The sequence below is a fragment of the Megalops cyprinoides genome, chromosome 6, assembly GCF_013368585.1.
Source record: "Megalops cyprinoides isolate fMegCyp1 chromosome 6, fMegCyp1.pri, whole genome shotgun sequence".
Lineage (NCBI taxonomy): Eukaryota > Metazoa > Chordata > Actinopteri > Elopiformes > Megalopidae > Megalops > Megalops cyprinoides.
In genome coordinates, this window is record NC_050588.1 from 14,924,846 (window position 1) to 14,947,604 (window position 22,759).

Sequence of the window (22,759 nt, forward strand, 5' to 3'; positions counted from 1 at the left end):
CGCTTCATTACCCCTTTCCCGGGCGCTTGCGCCGGCAGTTGTCAGTCTTGCATGTAATCATGTGGAAACCATCAACTTCCCCCGCCTTCCTCACTCCTTCAAGTAAAGCGCCAGTGTGAAGGAAACGTCATCATTCTTCAGATGGAGCTGTCCGCGGTACTGAATTCCTGGCTATCGGACTGACACGAGACAAGGAGAGTAGGGCGCGATCAACAGATGGGCTGATAGAACCCGTGTTCTCCGTGCTTCCAAAAGACTGCAAGGAAAAGTCTGTTTCTTTTTCTTTTGCATAGATCAGAAAACATTGCGCTGCTTTCACCTAAGTATCTACAATCATTCCTTCTCGGTCAACGGGCACCAATAATGTTTCTTCTGCAGATCTAAACACATAGCAAAAAAGAAGACCCTTACACGTGGACTTTTTGTGTTCTCTTTTCTTTTCCATTCCTTGCGCTTCTATCGCCGTTCTCCTCCGGTTATCTGGTTTTTGGACCCTTCATAATCTCGTCCCAAAATGGAAAATATGTTACCTGCCCAAGAGGCAGCCAAAATCTACCACACCAATTACGTGAGGAACTCCCGGGCGATTGGCGTGCTGTGGGCGATATTAACCATCTGCTTCGCCATCATCGCAGTGGAGGTCTTCATTCAGCCCTACTGGATCGGGGACAGCGTCGACACCCCCCAGGCCGGTTACTTCGGCCTCTTCCACTACTGTATAGGAAACGCGCTGACCTCGGAGCTGATCTGCAAGGGGAGCGTCCTTGACTTCGGCTCCATCCCGTCCGCAGCTTTCAAGACTGCTATGTTCTTCGTTGGGATCTCCATGTTGTTGATCATGGGCACGATCGTCTGCTTTACCCTATTCTTCTTCTGCAACAGCGGCAGCGTTTACAAGATATGTGCCTGGATGCAACTCGCGTCTTGTAAGTCACTTGCCTTATATGAAAATATAGAAAAAAAACATTAATTAGTTGAATAGGTTCCCACGGTACATTTGTGGAAAGCGAGCAAGTCTAAAGCAAACTGCTAGTTCCTATACTGTAGGTAAATTATATATGGTTAAGCAGGAAGGTATTTCAGTGTGTGGCAAATTTTACAACGATGCTTCTGCAATTGGATCAGGGACAACAGAAAGACTCCGTGGCGTGCTAATTAGGCTAGCGTAGGCTGGCGCTCTGGCGCTAGAATGAGACTTGGGGGAATCAAGCGTTCTAAGTCTATCTGGACGGGGAAAGAAATCAATAGCGCTCTTAAGCTATTTAAAGCAATGACCTGTAAACACATGTCATCTTCCAGTTAGAGAGGCAAGTTCTGTAAACCCCATTCATATGCACAGAGGGCAGATATCTGTACAGAGTCAGGGAGAGGAAAACGTTTTGATCGCATTCATTGAACAATAGGTGCTTTGTTAAATGCGAATGCACCTGCACGTGCCTACAGCCTAGTGTGACAGAAGAGGACACGTGGCCACTTGCAACACCTGCATTGTCCGCTTTCCCGTTGGTACTGGTAGTCATTGTAACCGTCGTACCTTTCCCAGAGTAGTAAATCATGGATAGAACCAAGTCAACAATCCAGTTGTTATATGTTCTGAAGCCGAAATACGTTTTGTCAGTTTTCAAAGGTACATTGTTCGGTCACAATATTCGGGACTCGTACTGTATGGTGGATTTTAGTTTTATTTATTTATTGATTTATTTATTTATTTATTGAAAAGCAAGGAAGAAAGGATTTGTCAAATGGACTCCAAAGACGTTTTCATCTCAATAAACAACCACATGCAATTAGTGCAAGAGCAGTGGTAAATTGTAACGATCACCAGGTATCCTTTACCCTCCAGAACAGGAGTTGGACACTCCTGTATTCGACGAGGGTTGGTTTGAATACAATAGTGTATGAGAGAGAGAGAGAGAGAGAGAGAGAGAGAGAGATGCGTGCATTTTAAAATTACCTCACAATAATTTTACAACCCCTCATATTTATGCAGGTAGGCCTATATACGTTTAAATCCCGAGCCATTTTGTTACAAAAATCTACCGTCATTGCACCCGGTTACATTACAAACCTATCCCTGGTGTGCAACACAGGTGATAATTTGAAACAGACGTGCACCGCAAGTTATATCCGAAGCAATATCAGAGACGGTCGGTCGGCGGTTGCACGTCTATTCTCGTGACGAGTGAAATAATTGAAAGTATGGATGTGCTCTGCACGAGACCCAGTCTTTGGTGGAAGTGCCAGATTGCTTTCAGCTGGTGACCGGGGGAACGAGAGAACGTGCATCAGGTATCACTTTCTCTTCTGCACGTAGGTATTCTCGATTTCACCCTAAACGTTGGATGACTGTAACCTTACTCTTTCCGCATGAGAGCGAATCTAAAAGTACTATCAGTATTAACGGTGCCATGTAAAAACCCTAACACAAGGTGAATTATAGTAGGTGAGATGATTAAGTTTAATATCAGTCAGTCTAGAAGAAACCACGCAGTTGAATACATAAAGAAAATATGAACCACAAGCAGCTGGCCTTTCTAATTGTGGTTTGATATCTCCCCTCCTTGGCCAGTAACAGGATGGGCACCAGCTCCTGTCTCACCCTGTGAGATGCTGGCAAACATTAATCCAGGAGAGCAGTGCTGTTGAGATTTTCTTCCTACGTTTCATGAGATTTGCATTGAAGTTTTCATTTTTGAAAGGAGAAATGCCTCAGGCAGAAACAGTGAGCTTCCTATATGCAGGAGCTATACACTGTAACACAGGAGCAACCCGGAGGTGCAAAGGACTGTACTTATCAGACTTGGGCCAGTCACAGGACCCAGCTGGCAGAGTGCAAGGTTCAGTGTGAGTAGCCTAAGAGCAGATGATGTTAGATAAGATTACCAGGGGGAGACTGACCAAGACGAAACTTGGCCCTGGTAGAAAGAAAAAAAAAAAACTTGCATTCCCTAGAAGACATATTTAACAATTCTCAATAGAATACATTATTGGGGATTTGAAATTTTTGAGGGAAAAAAAAATTTGTAGTGGCCTACTGACACTGGTGAAATGTGGCTCCTAATCCAAGGCAGGATGGCCACCACTGGCACAGGCTACAGAACACTACATCACAAGGTCCCACTGAAATGCAGGACCTTTCCAGCTGGTTGATTGATGCCACTGCCTGAAAGCATGCCATCTGATTATTCAAGTGAGCCACAACAATGAAAACATGAAAATGATAATTCAGATGGATTCAAGTTTCTAAATTTATTACATATGCAAACCCTGCTTGTTCTCCTGCATTTTACACATTAACATTCACACAGACTGATTTTAGTTGCCAATAAGCAATGGGGTGCTACAGTAGTTGGGGAGGTCCAGAGTACTGGCAAGGTGGCCGATGGAGAAAGTAGTCTGAAACCTAATCGAGCAGATTGTTTGCTCCGAGCACAGTTGCCTGGCAACACCAGACCTGCTGCAGACGGACCTTCGGTGCAAGACTGGCAGTACAGCTTCTTTCATTATTCACCTGTGCAGTCACTTGTGCACCTGAGACATGCCCTGCGTGGTTTCGCATTGAATTTTAAAACGGACATGAATGTCTGATGTTTGTGTTGGCTCTCTGGAGCTAGGGACACCGGTCACGGTGAATACTTGGAAAATTTGTCCAGGTTTTAATGTGACGATGATAAATGATTCTGAAAGGAGTTGAGTAGGAAAGGCTGTCTGTTGTGTTATAATGCATAGTATAACTCCCTGACCGCTGTGCTAATCCACTGTCAATTAGGTGTTCATCTGCATCAGCTGTCAGCTGGCTCATAGGTGAGTGGCAACCCACAGGAGAATGAGGTTAACCAGCCCCAGCTGTGCACAACACTGGTTGTGTTGGGGTTCAGGGTAAGTTATCTTACTCAAGCAAGCAAATACAAGGATAAATAGGCAGTAAACAGAGCATCTAGGTAAATGACAGAGGATTGGAAAATGTTGATGTAAGGAGTTGCTATGGAAACATCACGCTTGCATCTCCTTAGGGGGTTCATAATAAGTGTTTGATCACTGGACAGGTTTTCGTTTTTTTTTTCTGGATGTATTTCCAGTTGTCACATTTAGCAGGGACTACACTTAACTTGTCATGAACAGAAAACGGCAAAGAACACAAGCTATATTATATGGAAAATGGCCCTAAGCATCCATTTAAACCTGAAACACATCTACAGGGGGAAAAAAGTAGCAAGCAGCTTGCAGCTTTCCCCCCAAAGCTAATTTCATTAAAAGCCTATTTCCCTGGACTACAGTGTCTTGCTACAGGGCTCAGGCAGTGGATGTAAGAACTCTGAATAAAATAGCCACAGCAGCTCAAAGGCAAGCTGTTTGCAAAGTTATAGCAGACATTATGCTGGCATTGTAGACTAAATTACACAAGTGAAGAAAATTATTTAAAATAATTTTAGAACGCTTTAAGTCTTTATCCTTTGGGGCATTAGCAACTGTTATGCTGAAATCTGGTGAATTTCTGATGTAAACACAAAATTTTGTCTGAGATGTCTGAGAGAAGTTGTTGTACTTCCAGAAACTGTAAGCACTGACACAGGCAACAGTTGAAAGAACAGATTGTTGTTGCCCTGTATAGTGCAGGAGAGTTTATTAGTGCAGCAGGGGGGGGACTGTGATTGGAGGAGGGGTACGCGGTAGACACTGACGCAGGTAATGGTGCAATGGTGCATTCCCAATATAGCAAAGTGGTTTGATATGTAAATGTGTGGGCGATCCCATTAAAGCATCAGTGGGATGAGGAAACAGCGTGCAATGTGAAGTGTTACAGTGAGAGGACTCCAGTGAATGCCAGACTACTGTCTCCACGTACGTCAGTGGTGGTCTCTGAGGTGAACTAAGACTCAGACCGGCAAATTGCCTCATCAGATAGCACACACTGCCCTGGAATACTTCTCAGACACATCTGAGGGTGTTTTCACTTAAATTTGCTTAATGCACCAATGGAAACTGTTAAACCTGAGGTGAAGCTTCAAGTAGGTATGTGTAGATATGTGTATGGCCTCTGTTTAAATGATGCCAGGAAAGTCAAGTAGTCAGGATCTGTAGAAAAGCCTGTAGGTGCCCTTGCAATCAATTCTGGATGCGCAAGGCATATCTGGTGGTGATCCAGCTGTTGTGATAACACGACCTCCAATCATGTGATAGCAAGGCGTCATGAAAGCAAAAATGGGTGGACCTAGTTGATGCTGATGGTTGACATGACATTATAGCTCCACCCATTATCAGGTTCATGAAGCCCCAAAACAATTTTTGTATATATTGACCACATAACTAGCTCTGTGTCCTTCAAATTGAAGGGTGTGTCACTACCGTTGATTAATCTATACACATTCTCATTTGCTGGCCCATTATGAACATTCTTGAGGAGGAATGGGGGAAAACAGCCCCAGCTAGCATAACAGTGTAGATATCACTGAAACTTCCTCTTACCAGCTGGAATCTCTTAGGGGGGGGCGGAAGGAGTGCAGGAGCTGAATATCTGGTGATAATGTAGAGCATCTGTGACCTCACCCTCAGCTGTCTGCATGGTGATGGGCTGCATGATCTACCCCGATGGCTGGGACTCGGAGGAGGTGAAGCGGATGTGCGGACAGCGGACAGACAAGTACACGCTGGGGAACTGCACGGTGCGCTGGGCCTACATCCTGGCCATCATCAGCATCCTGGATGAGCTCATCCTCTCCTTCCTAGCCTTCGTACTGGGCAACCGGCAGGACAAACTGCTGCCCGAGGACTTCCAGGTGGAGGGAAAAGGTGAGACGGGAGCGAATTGTCACCACCCCCGTTTTCTTCTTTTTCTGCAAGGAAAAGGCAAATGTCAAAAAATTCTTGCTGTGTGTAATAGAAAATTGCTGTATCTAGTTAAACACTTTCCATGGTGCTTATGTAGTAATACTTCAAAAAAAAAATCAAAATGCTCAAATGATGATTGAAAGGAGGAAAAATTTCATAGAAGAGCCCTTTAATAATATTAGTCTATACGTTCCTTCTCCAAACAACGCTGCTGAACAAATGGGCGGCAAATGAGTTGGCGGCACTAACTTTTCAGAAGGAATGAGGGAGCATCTAATTGACCTTCACCATCTACAGCCAGTGATTAAAGATAACAAATGGACTGTTAAATTGTAGTTATTGAAGCATTTAATATTACACGCATGCGGAAATGAGACTGGCGGCCCATACGCCCTGGTCTGATCAAGGATCAAAGTTTTAGGAGTCAGGTTCAAGGTGCACATAAAGCTTACTACCCACACAGTGTCTAAGGAGTCTAGTGTCTGAGGAGGCTACACTGTAATCCAGTGAAGCTGGAGGCATGTAAAGGTGTTGAGCAGCATGGATTGACTTTCCAATTGCACCCTCCATCCCCACCCAATTTCCATCTTTTATATCTTGCCTTAAAAAGATGAGCAAGTCCCAAGCCTCCTTCACTGTCAGAACTCAGGACATGCCGAAATAAAGAAAGAGAAGTCTGCAACACCGATTCTGGCCCTGGCGCTCAATCAACCTCAAGAGACGGCGCGCTCCAGATATCGAGCTGGCTGGCAACCCACAATCCGTTCATTAGGGCTGCAGCTACAGCGTTTGGGGGGGGGGGGGGGGGGGGGGTTGGTTATCTGCCCGCTTGTAATGAGAACGTGTGCCCACTTCAAAAGAGCAGCGCGATTAAAAATACATTTTAGAAACCAGCAAGGAAGAATAAAGGGAGGGCAGGCATGAAAGAGGGCAACGGCGAACTATCTAAAATTACACCGCAGCGGGGCACGTGTTCTTTGGCTCAAACCAGAAAAAAGAGGCCCTGTGGGGGTGCATCAGGAGGTGTAAACAAAACACAATTATTGCAGCTGTTTTCACTCGAGCCATCTCTGCCCTTTAATGAAATGGTAACTAGCAGTGCTGTAGACCTATCAGACAGTACCAGTGACCCTCTCAGCAAGATCGGAATAGCATGCCTAAGAGTATCTTCTCTACTCAGGCTCTCACACAGACATGCAAACATTAAACAGAAACCACACAGTGCTGAAATATAACCATATCATTAACAATTTTTCTGTTATATACTATACTACACTACATGTAAAACACACACACACATATACACTATATACTAATATAAATATATACATACATTAGACTTTCCACACCTTTGGTGTTTTAGGGGCTGACCGATTACTAATGTTGCTTGAAGGATTTTTCTTACCTTCTTGAGGGCTTCTGGCACCACAGACTGCTGATCTTGGATTGGACTTGCTGTGCTGGCTATTAAATACAAGTGTGGGAGAAATGTATCATTTCAGCATCACTGCAAGTTGCCCGTTATTAAGGGGGTATTTATATTGAATTGCTTAATATTCTTCGAAGCACTCTTAGTGGTTTTGCATTGAGTCTTCACAGACAAGCATCATTTACAATGGTCATTTTGATTTTCCATGTTGAATACAAGTGTCATTAGTGGCAAGATAGCAACTTACTTAAGAGTAAGGTAAACTTATAAAATAAATTATTAAATTGTCTGATAATAGCTAATGAGCAAAAGTAGCCACTATTTAACAATATTACCAGTAGATATGCAGTTCTCTGAATATTACGAATATGAAAGGATAATTAACTCAAAAGCATTGACGAGACAAGATATCAAGATTCTATCATATGCATAAGATGCTGAGGTGTAAACAACCACTACGATTATATTACGTTTATCTGCACAGAAGAATGTGAACAAACACATCAAGATTCAATTGTTAACTATGTCTTAGTTGCTCTCCAGTCATGAATGACACAGTTTTCTTGGAATACTTGTCTGTTCAGAATAGTCAAAGATGGTGTCACTGCTGGTGGCAAGTTGGAGCTTGTGATCAGTGGAAGAGGGAACCTGATCTCATGGGGAATAAACAGACAGAAACAGCTCACCCCTTCAAGAAATCCTTCATCCTGTGAAGTGTTAATTCAGCACTTCCGGCAACCGGCACATTAGAGCCTGTCACTCAGAGTTTATCATGAGATGTGCACCAGATAAAAAGAACAATTACAGTTTAGCCTAACGAAAAAGGAAAGAAAACTTCCATTAAAATGAACAGATTATACTGATAAAACGGAAGATTGTCAGAATCCATTAAGTGTCCTTAAGCAATCACTTGAGGTTCAGCTTTGCAGCTGGACTGATCAAATTCTCTGAATTGTTAACGTTCACGTCTTTTAAAGTATTCTCACTGTCTATGGCTTGATCTCACTGAGCATGACCTGGGATGGGGGGAAAATTAAAATTCATTTAAACTTCAAACCTGAGGAAAGGGAGACAGATGGCATTATAGTGGTGGAGTGTGCACTGATACAATTTTTTGTTCTCTTTCCTTTGTTTCAGTTCATGCATGAAGCCCTTGACTAAAAAACCACCCCTTACGTCAATGTGCAAGTTTTACAGGTACCTTTGCAGAGGTCTGGAACTTTGCCACTCACCATGAAGCACATCCCACAATGCACCAGTCAGGGGATGCGGCAGTGATAAGTGGACCTTTCTTCAGTTTCATTGTTTTCTGTAATTACCAAATGTTTCACAGGTCAGGTCATTTTCAACTTGACTGAATGCCTTTTGGGCTGGTTTTCATCTAGAATCCATAGTCCTTCTGAAAGCAGGATGATTCTGGTCAGAACCTTCTGCTTTCCAATACTAATGGAACACCAGCCATTTTTTTGAATGTATAGACATACATATTTACTATTTACTGTTTTTTGCTTTATGAGTGACAGAAATGAGTGACATGTACAGGACTTGTGTATGTACAGTAGGAACATAGCGTTTTACACAGTAGTGGAGTTTGAGTCTTCTGTCACTCAAATCTTAAAATGTTACAACATTCAAATGTGATCCAATTGACTTTTCAATGGACTTCTCCACGGTATTACATCAGTTCCATCAGAAAAAATGCAGCAGATCCAGACACCCCAGGGGCCAATAAGCAGACAAATCCAACTCTTTTTGAGCATATTTTTGAACCTGCAAACCAGCAGGAAATGTGTAAAACACTGCCCCCTTGTGTCTGACCGTTGCTAATCCAAATAATGTTCCCCTGGGCATTCCTCAGATGTTATAAACAGCCACTACAATTGTTACATATTTATGTATAAAACATATAATAATGTGACAATGTGTCAAAATGCGGGCACATTAATAATGTATGAACAAAGCTGCATGCATACGTTTCCAATGTGATTGTACAGCGTGATCAGGAGCCTCTGTGGTTTGAACAATGTAGAAAATAAACTGCTGTGACTAATGTCGAATGATTAGAATAGACCATTCCTAACTTCCAGCAATTTTCCAATTAAAATCAAATCCATACACCAGTCCCATATCTGACTGTGAGGTAAACTCAGTGTTGTTGGTAAACGCCAGAATTATCAACATTAACTGAACCAGAAGGCCTACGCCCCTAAAGCCCCTCTAATGGAACAGCTAAGGCTGCCCACTCAACAATGAACAGATTCAACCTGACTTTGAGGACCAGGGTTCAACCACACTTTCATATCAGTAATTCCATATGCTTTATTTCCCTTTATGAAACCCTTTTCGGAATCACGAACTCCACACTAGGTTCGTCTCATCGCAACAACCTCTGCAGTCATTCAGGAGCACTGAAGCAAGACTGAAATCCTCCAATATGCTCACACTGGACTAGTGGTATTGGTGAGGTATTTTTCACACAATTCCCACACAGTGCACCATGGTGAAATGGGTGCCAATTAGAGGATAGGTGCTTCTCCACTGATGTCATCTGAGCAGCTCGCAGGAATCTGACGAATTGCACAGTGCCCAAAAGCAGGGAGATGAGGAATACCTGCCAGCATTCCCTCCCCCACCACAGTAGCAGGAAGCCAGTTCATCCTGCCAAGGAAGATACCCGGTCATTGTCTGTTGATGACACAAACGTGATCGAACCTCAGCCATATGACTCGGCCTGTACTTTAGACAAATCTCAGCACATTTAAAAATCGATTTAGCATTATTAACAAGCTGCCACTGTCATCTGAATGTCACCCACTGACAATCCAAGTGAGCCTCGACTTCATAATACTGTGCTACCACCTGCATGCTGGTCAACAGGGAAAACCTGGAAACCTGATATCAATACTTTTGGCATACAACAGTAATATTATTACATATAGACACATACACTTCAGTTCAAAGCAATTTATGCATAGCATAGCTTGCACATCACATATTTATACAACAGGATATTAACCTAAGGAATTTAGGTTCAGTACCTCTCTCACAAGCCCATTTTCTGGACTACTACATCACACAGAGTCAATCCATCTTCATCTGCAAAGGAATAACAGATTACACTGCTTCATGCCAATTCATTCATTCATATAGCATTACTTGCACCTCATGTGGCTTTGGGTGGTCAGAGAGAAAGCTTCAGAAAACCCAGCGGATTCTCATTTGAAAATCTTTATTTTTTGCAACTAGCGAAAATGATTTCTTTTCCTTTAAGTATAGCAGTAAACAATCAAATGCAGAGAGTGAGAGAAAGAGCGAAGGTAAAGAGAGCGAGAGCCGAGAGATAGAACAGATACAGAAAATTGACAAGCTCACTGAAGCCTCCGAATAAAGCGAGGGCCTCCCACAAGACATCGAGCAGAGAGGGGACGCCTCTCGCAGCATTAGAACAATCCACTCTTCATTTCCCCTTTATTTGCATTCAAAATGTGACAAACTGCATGGAGCCTGAAAAACAAATCTTTAAAAAGCAGATAAAGCTGCAGAGGAGCTTGCAGACACACACCAAAGCATTTCCAAACCAGTAATTAAAACATCCGCCCAGCTAAACGTTTCAGCTCATACAAACCAATATCAGAGCTTCTTAAAATCTGTACACGGCTGTATAGAATATACAGAAGGCCAACTCTGGTGCGAGTACAAATAGCTATACACAAATAACTGTATATATCTAGATCTTTTTTCTTCCATGTCTGTCTGTGGCTGTGGTATTTGCTAGTTGCTTTTCAAGTGTGTAGAAAGCAGTCAAATTCTCGCACCCAGGAAAAGAAAAGGTCATTTAAACCAGGTCTTAACATGTATTTTACTTGAAGCTTAACACAGCCGTAGCAAAGACTGCAGCATCGCACTGTGGTCGGATGCCTAAATGGAGAGATGTCAAGAAATGACATTCCTCATTTCACATGGCTCAGAAAACAAAAAAAAAAAAAAAATCACACACGCTGCATTTAGAAGAGGCACAGTGTAGAGCACAGAGAAGCAGGCTTCACTTCTTGCGTGTATAGTCTCTTGCAACAGTTCAAGTCTGGCTCCTTGACCCATTTAATAAATCCCTCTTCGCAGAAAAGCAGTCAACCGAAACCCCCCCCCCCCCCCCCCCCGGTTTCAGTCCCCTCATGTGCGGTCCTTCTGTCTAAGCTTTTCAAAATGCCATGCATCTTCAAACAAACTTCAGAAAAGTGTGGCTCCTCTCTTCGGTAGTCGCGTAACTTTGATTTTCCTCACTTCAACGCGTTGGTATAAAAGTCAAAGCAGCAATCGGAGTCCCTTGCAAAAAGCACTGCCCATGTTGCTTTTCTAGACCTGTTCTTGGTCTGCCTTGAAGTCCGAGGCATTGGCAGGAGAAGAAACCCCAAGCTGAAACAGCTGGATGAGCGAGAGTGATAGTGGTGGGTGAGAGAGAACTCTTTCATCAGGCTGTGAATATTCGCGTTGGGGGCGGGAGTCACTGGGCTTGTCACCAACACAGATAGAACAAAGGACATGAACAAAAACAACCAATATACTCAAGTAATATCCAGCAAGTAAAAAAGGAAAACAATTAAACAAAACACAAACGAACAAAAAAAAAAAATGAAATAAATACACAACGTCCTATAGAGTGAACCGTGCCCTTGTTGTATTATGCCACCTCCACCGTTTGCCCCGACGGGGAAGGTGGCGTGACCAGCTGCAGCAGGACAGGTTGATGGTGTGAGAGTGTGTGTGTGTGTGTGTGTGTGTGTGTTTGAAAAGCGGAAGAGGGAATGGAGACGCAGTGGCAGGGAGGAGCCACTAGGAGGCGATCCAAGCATGGCGCAGGCACTCGGCCGCGGTGGCCCTCTTTTCCGGGATCAGATCCAGCATGGGCAGCAGGAAGTCAGCGAACATCTGTGCCTCTTCCCGCTGCCACTCATACTTCTCCACCAGCACCTCCAGCAAGCCCCACGGCTTCAGCTTACTGATGTGCCTCAGGTCACCTGACCACACATAAGGAGAAGGAGATCAACTACAGTGTTACATGTGCACTACATAAACAAACATACACGCACACAAACCCTTAGGAGCGCACTCATGCACGCAGGTGATCCTATATAATCATATCCAGAAATGAAAAATGTCACACTGAGATAGCAGTCAATGCATATCCTGTTTAATTAGGCAGACATCAAACTGATTTGCAGGAGTTGTGCATGTTCAATGCAGGCTGATACAGGGATACACCTGTAGAAAATCAATGAGGCAGGCAATACGTGATAACTTTGTGAATTCACTGCCTCAAGTACAATTTTCTACATCGATATAAAATATTTATCAAGAAAAAACAGAATTACATTTTGCAGCTACACTGGTCATGTGGTTATAAAATGGTTTAAATTAAAGTAAAATCTCTCCTTACCTTTTTTGGTGAAAAACTCTTTGGAATACTTGCCGGCCATAATGAGCTTACGAGGAACCTTCCCCAGTAGTTCAATTATCAAAGCAATGTGGTCTGTAGGTGGATGATATCCAGAAAAGGGTGGGAAGGGGTGGGGGATGAGACAAGGCAAACAAAGGACTCATTAACTATCAATCAGCTATCCAGGGGTAGTGTACATAGACTGTGTCACTGACACCAAATCAGTTTGGGTCATAGGCTAAGGTGAGTAGATCCTAGATTAGTTTCAGCTGGGGAGTAGGGTAATCAGATCCTGGACTGGTTGCTGAGAAGCCAAAAGCTCCCGGAGTACCAACAACAAAGGCGTCACAGAATCCGACTGCCCAGAGAGAGGCTCACAGCTCCACAGACTGGGGCCATTGTCTGTAAGCCAGACCACTTTACAGGACACTAAATGCTCAGGTAGTCCTCCAAGACAGTGTCATTTTATGGCTTTGCCACAGCATGGCCACTTGCTTCCAAAGACAGGGGGGCGGCTGCCTTGGTACAGTGCTGCAGCGCTGAGAGACCTTGCATAAAATAACATGCATTTCCAATCCAGCCCGTGTGGGGATCCAGCTGCCAAGTTAATGTCATTTGCTTATGTAATGGGCATCAGGTGTTAATGAAGTGAAGACAGTGAGCACAGCTGAAGCTGGAATTTATGATGCCCACACACACTTTTCCGTCCCTGAACATCCAGGGAAAGCAGGCTACAATCCAGCTGCTGTTTCCTGTGACATAGCACCAACTAGCTATGCTTCATTGGAAAGTAAGTATCAACCTGATTCTGAGTTCTAAGAAGCTCATTTTGTCAAAATACACTCTCATCTATTGCAAAGACTACTACTAAGGAGTAGTTACAATTTCTGGTCTGCCAGATGAAAGTGCAATGCATCTTAAAAACGCTCCCAATCTCTGAGCCACGGTGCTTATGATACATGGGAAATCTGTGCTTCCTGCATGAAATCCCTTTTTAAATGAAACCAGTGAGCGCACTGCATCTCTGAGGGGAGATTTTAAGATAAGGACAAGACAGATTTCGTATATACGGGTGTGAGATCTGGGACATGAATGTTTTCTCCTCTAGTATTACAAGCAATCAAATTTTATTTGGTCTCATCAGTATTCATACAGGGTATCCCAAGAGACCTGCTTACAGTAATCCATTACCATTATTAATTTTCTGCCTGAAAATGTGAGTGAATGTAGCTCTTTTCTGGTGAAGTAGGTTTTGATTATTCAGATATACACTGCAGAAAATCCCAACAGGAAAATATTAAAAATGATAACCCCTTTGAACTTTGACATGGGGCGCAGTGAATGTTGCTTAACATGCCAACAGAGCCAAGCATCTCATTGTTCCTTCACACAGCTCATTCTACCAGTGTGGCAGAAGAGATGGCCACAGGGGTGAGGATGTGTCCAGGCACTGGGGACTTTGTCAGTGAGAACTACTCCAGGCTCGAGCAAACACTCTGAGGCATAGGAAGCCGTGATACAGACAGAGAATCAAATTTCCAAACTACAGCAGAGCTCACCACAAAGATGACAGCCACCCTCAGGGCCAGAAACGGCACCACTCCACCCCCCTGGTGGCTGCTGCGCTTACTGAAAGATTCCGTTAGCGCTACGGCGTGGGTGTGCTCCATTGCCATGCCATGAGATTAGAGCCCGGGGATGGGCTCGTAAGTGGTGCTAATTAGCGAGAATGGAGGGGTTGGGCATGCTCCAGGGCCAGGAGCGCAACGGATCGCGCCAGACTTCCTGTGGCATCGGGCCCAGAGGAAGAGAATGCATAGAGGGAGCTGATGGCAGACTGCGTCCGTGTGGGGCAACCAATCACCATAAATAACCAGGGAGGCCGTGAGTTGGAATCCTGGCTGGGACACCGCTGTTAAACAAGTCAGATCATTTACAGTATATGACTTCTATTAAATCTTGCTTTGTGAGCTGGCATTGGGCCATAAGAGCTTAAACATAAAAGAGCACCTAAAGATAATCTATAATTTAAAATATACTGCAATTCAACTAAAGTGAGATAGGGTGAGCAGGGATCTATATAAAAGTGTCCATAGTAATGATTTTCCTTTACTTGTTTACCATACACTTTCATTAAGGGCACTTCAAACACTTTACATTTATATATCATTGATTTAAATATTTAAATCCATTTATGCAGCGCAGTATGTTCTGAAGTAATTCAGGTTAAGAAGCATGCTTCCCAGTTTGAAACTGCAACCTATTGGCTGAAATTCCGGTTTCTATGTCATTACGCCCCATAGAATTTCGAACCAAGCAAGTCTGCTTTTCCTCGCACGTACAGGGGGATCTGAAAGTGAGCGCAACTCAGCAGCTCAACATTCATAGCTGTGGGAGGAGATCTGCCCACAGGGCCCACCGTTGCCTCTGCATCTGTGCAACATCTTCTCTGAGCTGCAAGCTGAGCAAATGGAAGTGGCTCTTTGTGGCAAAAACAGGAGGGCGGAAATCAAGAGAAGATGGTTAGGTGAAAGTCAGAGAGGGATGAGGAAAGAGGCAATGTCTCGAGAACACTGCAGTGAAGTTCATACCACCTGAAACAGGCTCTGTGCCTTTGTGTTGGGGAGGGAATACACACAAATGTGTCAGATTTCAGGGGGGACATGGCTGACGTCAGCTGATTTCTGAGCACAGCTCTATGGCTGGGAACCACGGGCATCCATGTTACCGTGAATCTGTGACGACGCCCATGGGGTTGACTGATGTGTGTAATGACCTCACAGGTCAATATGTAACCACATGTGCTATTCACATCGTGTCTCTGAAGTGTTGCGTGATCCTTCGACAGAGCATCAATGCCTTCTGCCCCCACAGAAACGGGACAAGCTGCCCACTCTTCTGTAAGATTGTGCTGTATGCTAGGCTCCTTTCAGGGAACACAGCATTAATTGCTTTCCAAGTTTATATTTACAGTGCAAACACACAGAATCCTGTGCACAATAAATACTGCTTAGTCATACTGTGGAATGACACAAAACCCTGGTGCTGTTTACATTCAGACCTGGAGTTCAACATCCAAGCTGAATATAAACAACAACCTATATATAATTTTGATTAAAATATTCCTCTGACCCCAGTTATTGTAGGACACAAGACTTCCGGTCAGGCTGTTTTAGGTTAGGTTCACATTAGCTGAAGCTGTAGCTAGCTAGCTAGACCTAATGCCCTGTCTCCAGAGAACTCTCCACCTAAGCTGCATTTAGTTCGCACTGGTCTGTGACGTTGTGCTACTAACCTACAGAAAAGCTTTTTGATTACCTGATTATCTAGCAACTGCGTGCAGTAATGCACAAGTTGTCATCAATTTGCACACTAAGAATGCTGGGAAAAGGGACAGGCTGGTAATACTGTTGATACACATTTCTCCATTTATATCAGTTATTATGAGGTATTGCAACAACACAGTATGTGAGGAACAACGTGAAAGGACCATGTAGTAACATCAGCCAGTAGCCGAGAGGCTTTTATTGCAGACAGAAAGTTAAAGTGATTGCTATTGATTTTAGCTTTCATTCGAGTGGTGGCAGCACACACAGAATTGACACCAGTAACTGCACAACGCTCACTGGTGTTGAGACAGTGACCCCATTTACAGCCGCCTGACTTGTTTTACCAAAGGTGCAACATTCTCACTTAAGTACACTCACCACCACAACCAACTGGGGGTGGGTGACGGGGTGCATTACCTTCATCTCTTGAGTAATCTTCTCCAGAATGTGGCTCAAACAAGTAATCCCCCGTGGCCAGCTCGAAGGCCTGGGAGAACAGAAACACACAGTCACCGGCAAAATATTTACTGCACAGCATGTACAAACAATTCCTCTGTCTTCCCCCTCCTCCCAGCCCGTTTCTGTTCACTGCATTCCTGGAAGGGCTGGCTGCCCTCTGAAGGTCAGGCCATCCCCTTGTCCTTCACACTCATGAGGCAGGTCCCGCTGGATGACAGCGCGCTCCTTCACAGAGCGGACCTGAGCAGCGCGTTTGTGCTTCCGCGTCGCCACCCGTGGGTGGAAATGCTGAGGTGGGCAAGACCTTTATTTCCCCTCCAAGCAACCCTGTATTGCTGGTTAAATTGCTGAAGTAGCTGGCACCGCAATAAACAATCATGGGTGGGGAGGGGCTCAGAGAGGCTGTTGACTTAACAGTCTTGTTAATAAAGTAAACACTCCCACAAACCTCAATCCAGCCCACTGACAGTTCTTTTAGAAATGTGTACGCAAATAAATAAGCTAAGAAAACAGGAGACTATACTTCATTATCTATACCTTTTCCATGAGAACAAATATATGTTTGTCTCAGTGTATGGTGAGAGTGTGAGTGTGTGTGTTTTAAATGAATGTATGTATGAGTCCCTGGATTCACTGGAGGATGACAACTGGCCATGACCACAACATAAAGAACTGCTAGAACCGTATTTGGATAATCCCCTGGGTAGCGTTTCCCAGTTCCAAAACCAACATCACTGTACATCCCATTCCAGCTCCCCGCTCTCCTACCATGCAGGCGGTGCTCCAGATGTCAGCGGGCGTGCTGTATCCCGCCCCGATCAGGACCTCCAGGGCCCGGTACTGCCGCGTCTGGATGTCGTCTGTGAAGTGCTTGTGCTGCAGGGAAGGAAGAGTGTTCAGGCCATTCGCACAACGCTGCTGCCGCCACAGGACATGTTCTACAGTGAGTCACCACAGTTAAACCTTCGCAACATACAAAAAAAGCCCGACAATGTCGCGTGAGGATGTGGTTCTCTAGACTCCACTATTCTGTACCTCTCCTTCTGTATAAATGGCAAAAACGACATGTTTACGTGCAAAGGACGAAAGAAACAAGCGATGGGAGAGTGAAGATTCACAGGCCTATAATGGGCAACTCTCTAAACCCCTCATGTGTAAATCAATGACTCTCCCCAAACAACAGACTAAAGGATTCCACAGAAATTCATCCCCAGTGGTTCAAGTTAGTGGGAGTCAGCCATAACACAATGGCTCCGTGTACTGCGGGGCCCGTGAAGCTGCGTATCATTGAAAATGAAGAGGAAAATCCAACTCACCACCCAGCAGGCGTTACCCAGGTCAGCGATCTTCACCCTGATCTTGTCAGCGTTCAGAGGCTCCAGGGGGTTGACCAGCAGGCTGCCCGCCGCCAGCTTGGCTGCGGCATTGCGGCGGGGGATGAAGCCGGGGGGGGGGGGGGGGGGGGGGGGGGGGCAAAAACAAAACAAGAAAACGCACAGTCAGCTCCCAGCGCCTGCGGAAGGCTCAGCAGAGACAGGGGCAGTAAATCACGGGCGCTGTTCCGCTGGATCCCACACCACGGAGACCAGCGTTAAAGAGCCCAGCTTATTACAGCGGCTCCGCCCGTTCAGCACCGCCCGCTGGCTTCTCATTAAGACAAGGGGCTCTCTCTGGGCTCCATCTTTCATCCAGAGAGGCAGTAAACAGGGTGCTCACGGAACTCCCCCCACCTCCATGGGGGGGGGTTTCAAGGGGGGCGTATGTGGCCACTGTGTTATTCAGCGAAATTAACTCCCGCCGAAGTCACGGCTCCATCCGTCAAGCCACAGGACCTTCCTTTAATGTGGCTGACCTCCAACGAGAGAGCTGTCTCCTAGCAACAACAAAGAGTAATTTCCACTGCCGCTGAAATACCGTTTTTCCTCGGAATCGATCATCAAAATGGATGACTTCAGGCATATAAATAACTCCAGCTGGCATCCGTAATATGTGTAGCCAGAGCTGCGCTGAGCTCTTGAAACAGTCAAACAGCACTCTCTGTCTGTAATATATGCGCAGCAGACACACTGAAGTGAGCCATTTCGGTCACTTGTTACAGATGAAGAGCAACTTAAGCATCTTGAGAAAAATTTTCAAACGTGCCAACTGACCGTCATCATTTCAGATGTGTGTGACTGGTGCTCAATTGCCCTTGATACAGTGGCCTTAAAGTATGCTAAGCCAAACTAAATACACTTATTTCAATGGACATAGTCTACCTGCTCTGATTCAACAGTCACCTAAACAGTGATCAGAACAGAGACATACTTTTATTCATATAAAGAAATCCAAAAAAAGAAACATGATAATGATGGGCAGTGGGTTTCTTTAGGCATCTCTCCCGGCATGCCTCTAACACCTGTCATATTTGACGCTCACACTAGCATCAGAGTAGCACAGAAGCCTTAAAGTCTGGAGTTGGGTGGAACAATCCACCATTGGATCACTGATATGTTACAGACTCAGCACAGTTGTACAACAAACGGCACTGCAGTCAAGCATGAGAATACACCCCATTCGATCTCAGCATTAATTCTACACGCACTTTTACATAGAAGCCAGTTTAAACAATTGCAAAGAACAAATAACTGGAAATATGTGAAATAATAAAGTGAGACAGAGATGGGAGAGAGACAGGACAGAAGTGGCCCATAGCTGTCTCCTGACTGGCCGTTACTCAGGTTCTCCTCAGTCCTAGTCTGGGAACCAGCATTGAGCTCTGACGGGTGCTCCCGGTCCACTCCGTCAGCGCATTGCCTCTCCTCCCGCAACCTGCTGGACACCGACTCAACCGCACCGCGTATCGAAAGGCCATTACCGTCGGCGCCTGGGAGTGGGCGGTCAGCATCGCCGGGCAACGTGCCGTTGCAGGCCTGGTAGGCGCCGTTGAGCAGCAGCTCCTCCTGCAGGCAGTCGTTGGCATTGCAGCGGTCCTCCTCGCTCCTCTCGGCCAGCCTCTCGTCTCCTTGCCTCTCCTCCGTACGGGCGTGGCCGTTGCAGTTGATCTCCACGATGCCATCTTGGCCCCAGCCCTCCGCACAGCTCTCTGCAACACAGCACACAGAGCAGAAACCCCGCTGAGCCCAGTCACAGTGCATCTGCTCCTGGCTTTACAGCTCAGGTCTCCAGTGTTTAAAAGAATTTTTCTAGGTGGCTTAAGGTTTTCAACACTTTTGAAACACTGCCAGAACTGAAACTGAACTTAAAAGACTGACAGGACAAAGAGGATACGGCTTCCTTGACACTGCGGTCAGGTTTAGACCACTGGCTTCTAAATGTTCACCCGCAGTGGCTCAGAGGGGAAGGGAGACGTCTGCCAACTCACCCACGGTGACGTCAAAGCCAATATCCTGCAAGGTGGCCTGTTTGAGCGGGATGCAGGGGGCCCCCTCGGGGGTGTCCGCCTCGTCTTCCTCCTCCTCATCCCCGACCTCCAGGCCCCGCTCCAGCTCCTCCAGCTCCAGGATGCGTTTCTCCAGGAGCTCCGCCTGCCGCTTCTGCTTCTTCTTCAGCTTCTTCTTCTTGTTCTTGGACATCTTGGCCGTCTGGAGGAGCGGGGTGGGGTGGGGGCAGGAGCAGAAACACACACAGAGCATGACAATCAATACATATCCCATTAATATGGCACAAGGGAATGAAATACATTTCATTACAACAGATGCTGCTGAACAGATATAGAGATAAGTGCTGACAAACTGTGATGTTATAAACAGGCTCTCACACACACACACACATAAAGACACACATGCACACACATACCCCCAAGGTACAAAGATTTGCTTGCATGAGGTATCAGCCAAGCAGCTCTGAGTCACACCAAACAAGGTGCTCTTTACCATATGCAGGATCAGAGTCGAAAGAAAATTAAATCAGAGGAACAGATGTCTTTGAAGCGTTCACTCTGACACAGAAACCAGTCCCTGAACACATTCATTTTTACGAGAGATGACTTACTGGTTTCGGTGCCGGGGCTGTGCTCACTACAAAGGCAAAACAAAGGGGACAGTCAGTATCATTCACAGGCTAGTCAGATCACAAGCACACAGTCCTGCCTGAACGGACCAATCAGCGAGCGCAGCCTGGCTGCCATGTGACAGACAGGCATGCGGCTCCGGTCTCGCTGCAGAGGCAGGTGCGATGAGGCACATCCTAAAACTGCAAACTAAGGAGATCCACCCGCTCGCCTGAGCGATTTATTTCGCTACTGCAAATTCTTTTATTAGAAACTTCCATTGCAATGTTTTTTTCCTCTCTTTCATTAACGTTGATTCACAGAGCTCGCATCCCTTATTCCTACGCCGCCCAACATCACCCCACCCGGTAAAACTGATACCCACCGAAACCCCGAGCAGCACTGTGAGCAGACTCCCAGCCATTACATTTTCACATGGGAAATCAAGCCTTTGCAAAACAACTGTGTTCATTTTACACTTTGTCACTTATCAGACACTCTTATAGAGCAGAAGGGTTGCATGAATGCCCTAAATGCCAGAGAGACTTACAAAGCCAGAGCACGAAAGCCTATCAAATTTAACCAGCATTTAAATGCCTTTCGCTCCTGACACTAACTCTTATAACAACGCATTTACAGCACTGCTTTTTGGATAGTGGGCAGGTGGACACAACCAGCCAGTCAGCACGTGATCAGCTGGTGGAGAATGTGGGCACTGGGGGGGGTGATTTACCGGCAGAGCCGGAGGGTGGGGGCGCTCCCGCTCTCTGCCACTCCGTAGCCTCCGCAGCCAGCTTCCTGACGTAGTGCTCGTTCACGCTCATCAGGATGTTCTCTGGCTTGATGTCCGTGTGGATGATCTTACACTTCGTGTGCAAGTAGTCCAGGCCTTGTAGAACCTGCAGAGTGGAGTGCGTTTCAGAAAAAAGGTAATAAAATTCAGCATCCAGTTCCATGCCTTAACTTCTGAACACACAGTCTTCATTGTCTTTAGCAGCAGACAATGTGTACGCAGGGTGTGCTCTGGACAGGCTGCCTACCTGCCGAATGATGCTCTTCACACAAGGCAGTGGCAGGCCCTGGTAGTTGGACTTGATGATCCACTTAAGCAAGTGGTGCCCCAGGACTTCAAACACCATGCACACATCTGAGAGAGAGGGACCGCCGTCAAGGGCAAACGGGAGGAATTCAGAGGACAGAGAGATGCACACCCCCCCCCCCCTCCTCCTTCTCCCCACCCCGCCCCTTGAAGTCACACGTCAGCATAAACCGGGCTTGACAGAAAACTCATTAGGGCCTCCCCTGCATCCCAGCGCCGTGGGACTACATGCCTGGTGTTGCGGCCGTGGAAACAACTTCAGCCATTAATCAGGCACACACCAAAGAGGCTCCCTGATCCAGCATTCACTCTGGTTTCCAATACTGTGCAACGTCGCTCTGTAAACAAGCAAATAGCTGCAGGCCTGACACCAGAATAAACGACCCCACCCTGAGGCATTAGCGATAATGGCCCAGAGGTAATGATTCGGAAGAAATAAACTGCCATTCCTGAGATCCTCCCGTGCCTGTGAAATAAAACACACCCCTCATGCCGAAAGGGCAGCTCTGAGCCCCACCACAGCGGTTTCCCAATGGAAACGAAAGGATACGAGTGCCGTTCACCCCAGAGATCTTGAAGTCATCCAGGAGCTGGACCACCTTCTCTCTGTTAGGGTCGTTGGGGTCTGTGTTTCTAACCTGGTGTTGAGGGAATGGGAGGAAAAAAAAAAATAAATAAAAATCACAATCAAGACAACACTGAGCCCAAAATGTAGCACTCTAATCCTGGAGGATCAAGGACAGGCTGGTCTGTGGCTCCACTTTCAGCTTGTAAACGGTTTAACTAGCACTTTTATTCACTCTGTCTGACATTCATGACACTTTTGCAAATGCTCAATTAAACCCAATGGCTGTGTTTTTTGGCGTACGTGGCATTTCACTCTAGAGTACATTTGAAAAAATGACACAGGTGTAGCTGTACATGACTTAGGACTGAAGCCCCTAGGAGCACAGGTTTAGTGCAATCTCTCACCGATCTCAGCAGCTTGATCTCGTCGAGGGCCGTCTCGGTGTAGTGTTCCGCACTCTTCACCACCTTCATAGCGACGAAGCGCTTCCCCCTGCAGTGCGAGAGAGACGGGGAGGGGAGGAGGCGTATGAGGCCAGTCGCGGTGCCTGCCGGCCACCGGGCCCGGGACGAGTCACAGGAGAGCAGGACTGAATTTTCTGGTTCATACAGGTGGAGCGTC

General features: G+C 45.8%; 2 protein-coding genes across 4 annotated transcripts in view; one reads left to right on the forward strand and one right to left on the reverse strand.

The window, feature by feature from the left end:
- Positions 1-45: 45 nt before the first annotated feature.
- On the forward strand, positions 46-8,435 carry LOC118779772 (LHFPL tetraspan subfamily member 5 protein-like). The gene is made up of 3 exons (XM_036532007.1): positions 46-926; positions 5,554-5,790; positions 8,396-8,435. The coding sequence occupies exons 1-3, from the start codon at positions 515-517 to the stop codon at positions 8,404-8,406; spliced, it is 660 nt and encodes a 219-aa protein (XP_036387900.1). The 5' UTR covers positions 46-514; the 3' UTR covers positions 8,407-8,435.
- A 2,981-nt stretch (positions 8,436-11,416) lies between these two features.
- The window catches only part of LOC118779120 (SRSF protein kinase 1-like), a 30,309-nt gene continuing 18,966 nt past the window's right edge, over positions 11,417-22,759 (reverse strand). For all 3 annotated transcript variants that reach the window (XM_036531026.1, XM_036531025.1, XM_036531027.1), the window contains 12 exons: positions 22,543-22,630; positions 22,121-22,208; positions 21,512-21,618; positions 21,205-21,370; positions 20,474-20,499; positions 19,845-20,064; positions 19,338-19,565; positions 17,797-17,897; positions 17,249-17,356; positions 16,439-16,508; positions 12,693-12,785; positions 11,417-12,273 (listed from right to left, as the gene is read on the reverse strand). In XM_036531026.1, the coding sequence (XP_036386919.1) occupies positions 12,089-12,273; positions 12,693-12,785; positions 16,439-16,508; positions 17,249-17,356; positions 17,797-17,897; positions 19,338-19,565; positions 19,845-20,064; positions 20,474-20,499; positions 21,205-21,370; positions 21,512-21,618; positions 22,121-22,208; positions 22,543-22,630 (1,480 nt within the window). In that variant the 3' untranslated portion in view covers positions 11,417-12,088. The remainder of the gene's footprint in view (positions 12,274-12,692; positions 12,786-16,438; positions 16,509-17,248; positions 17,357-17,796; positions 17,898-19,337; positions 19,566-19,844; positions 20,065-20,473; positions 20,500-21,204; positions 21,371-21,511; positions 21,619-22,120; positions 22,209-22,542; positions 22,631-22,759) is intronic.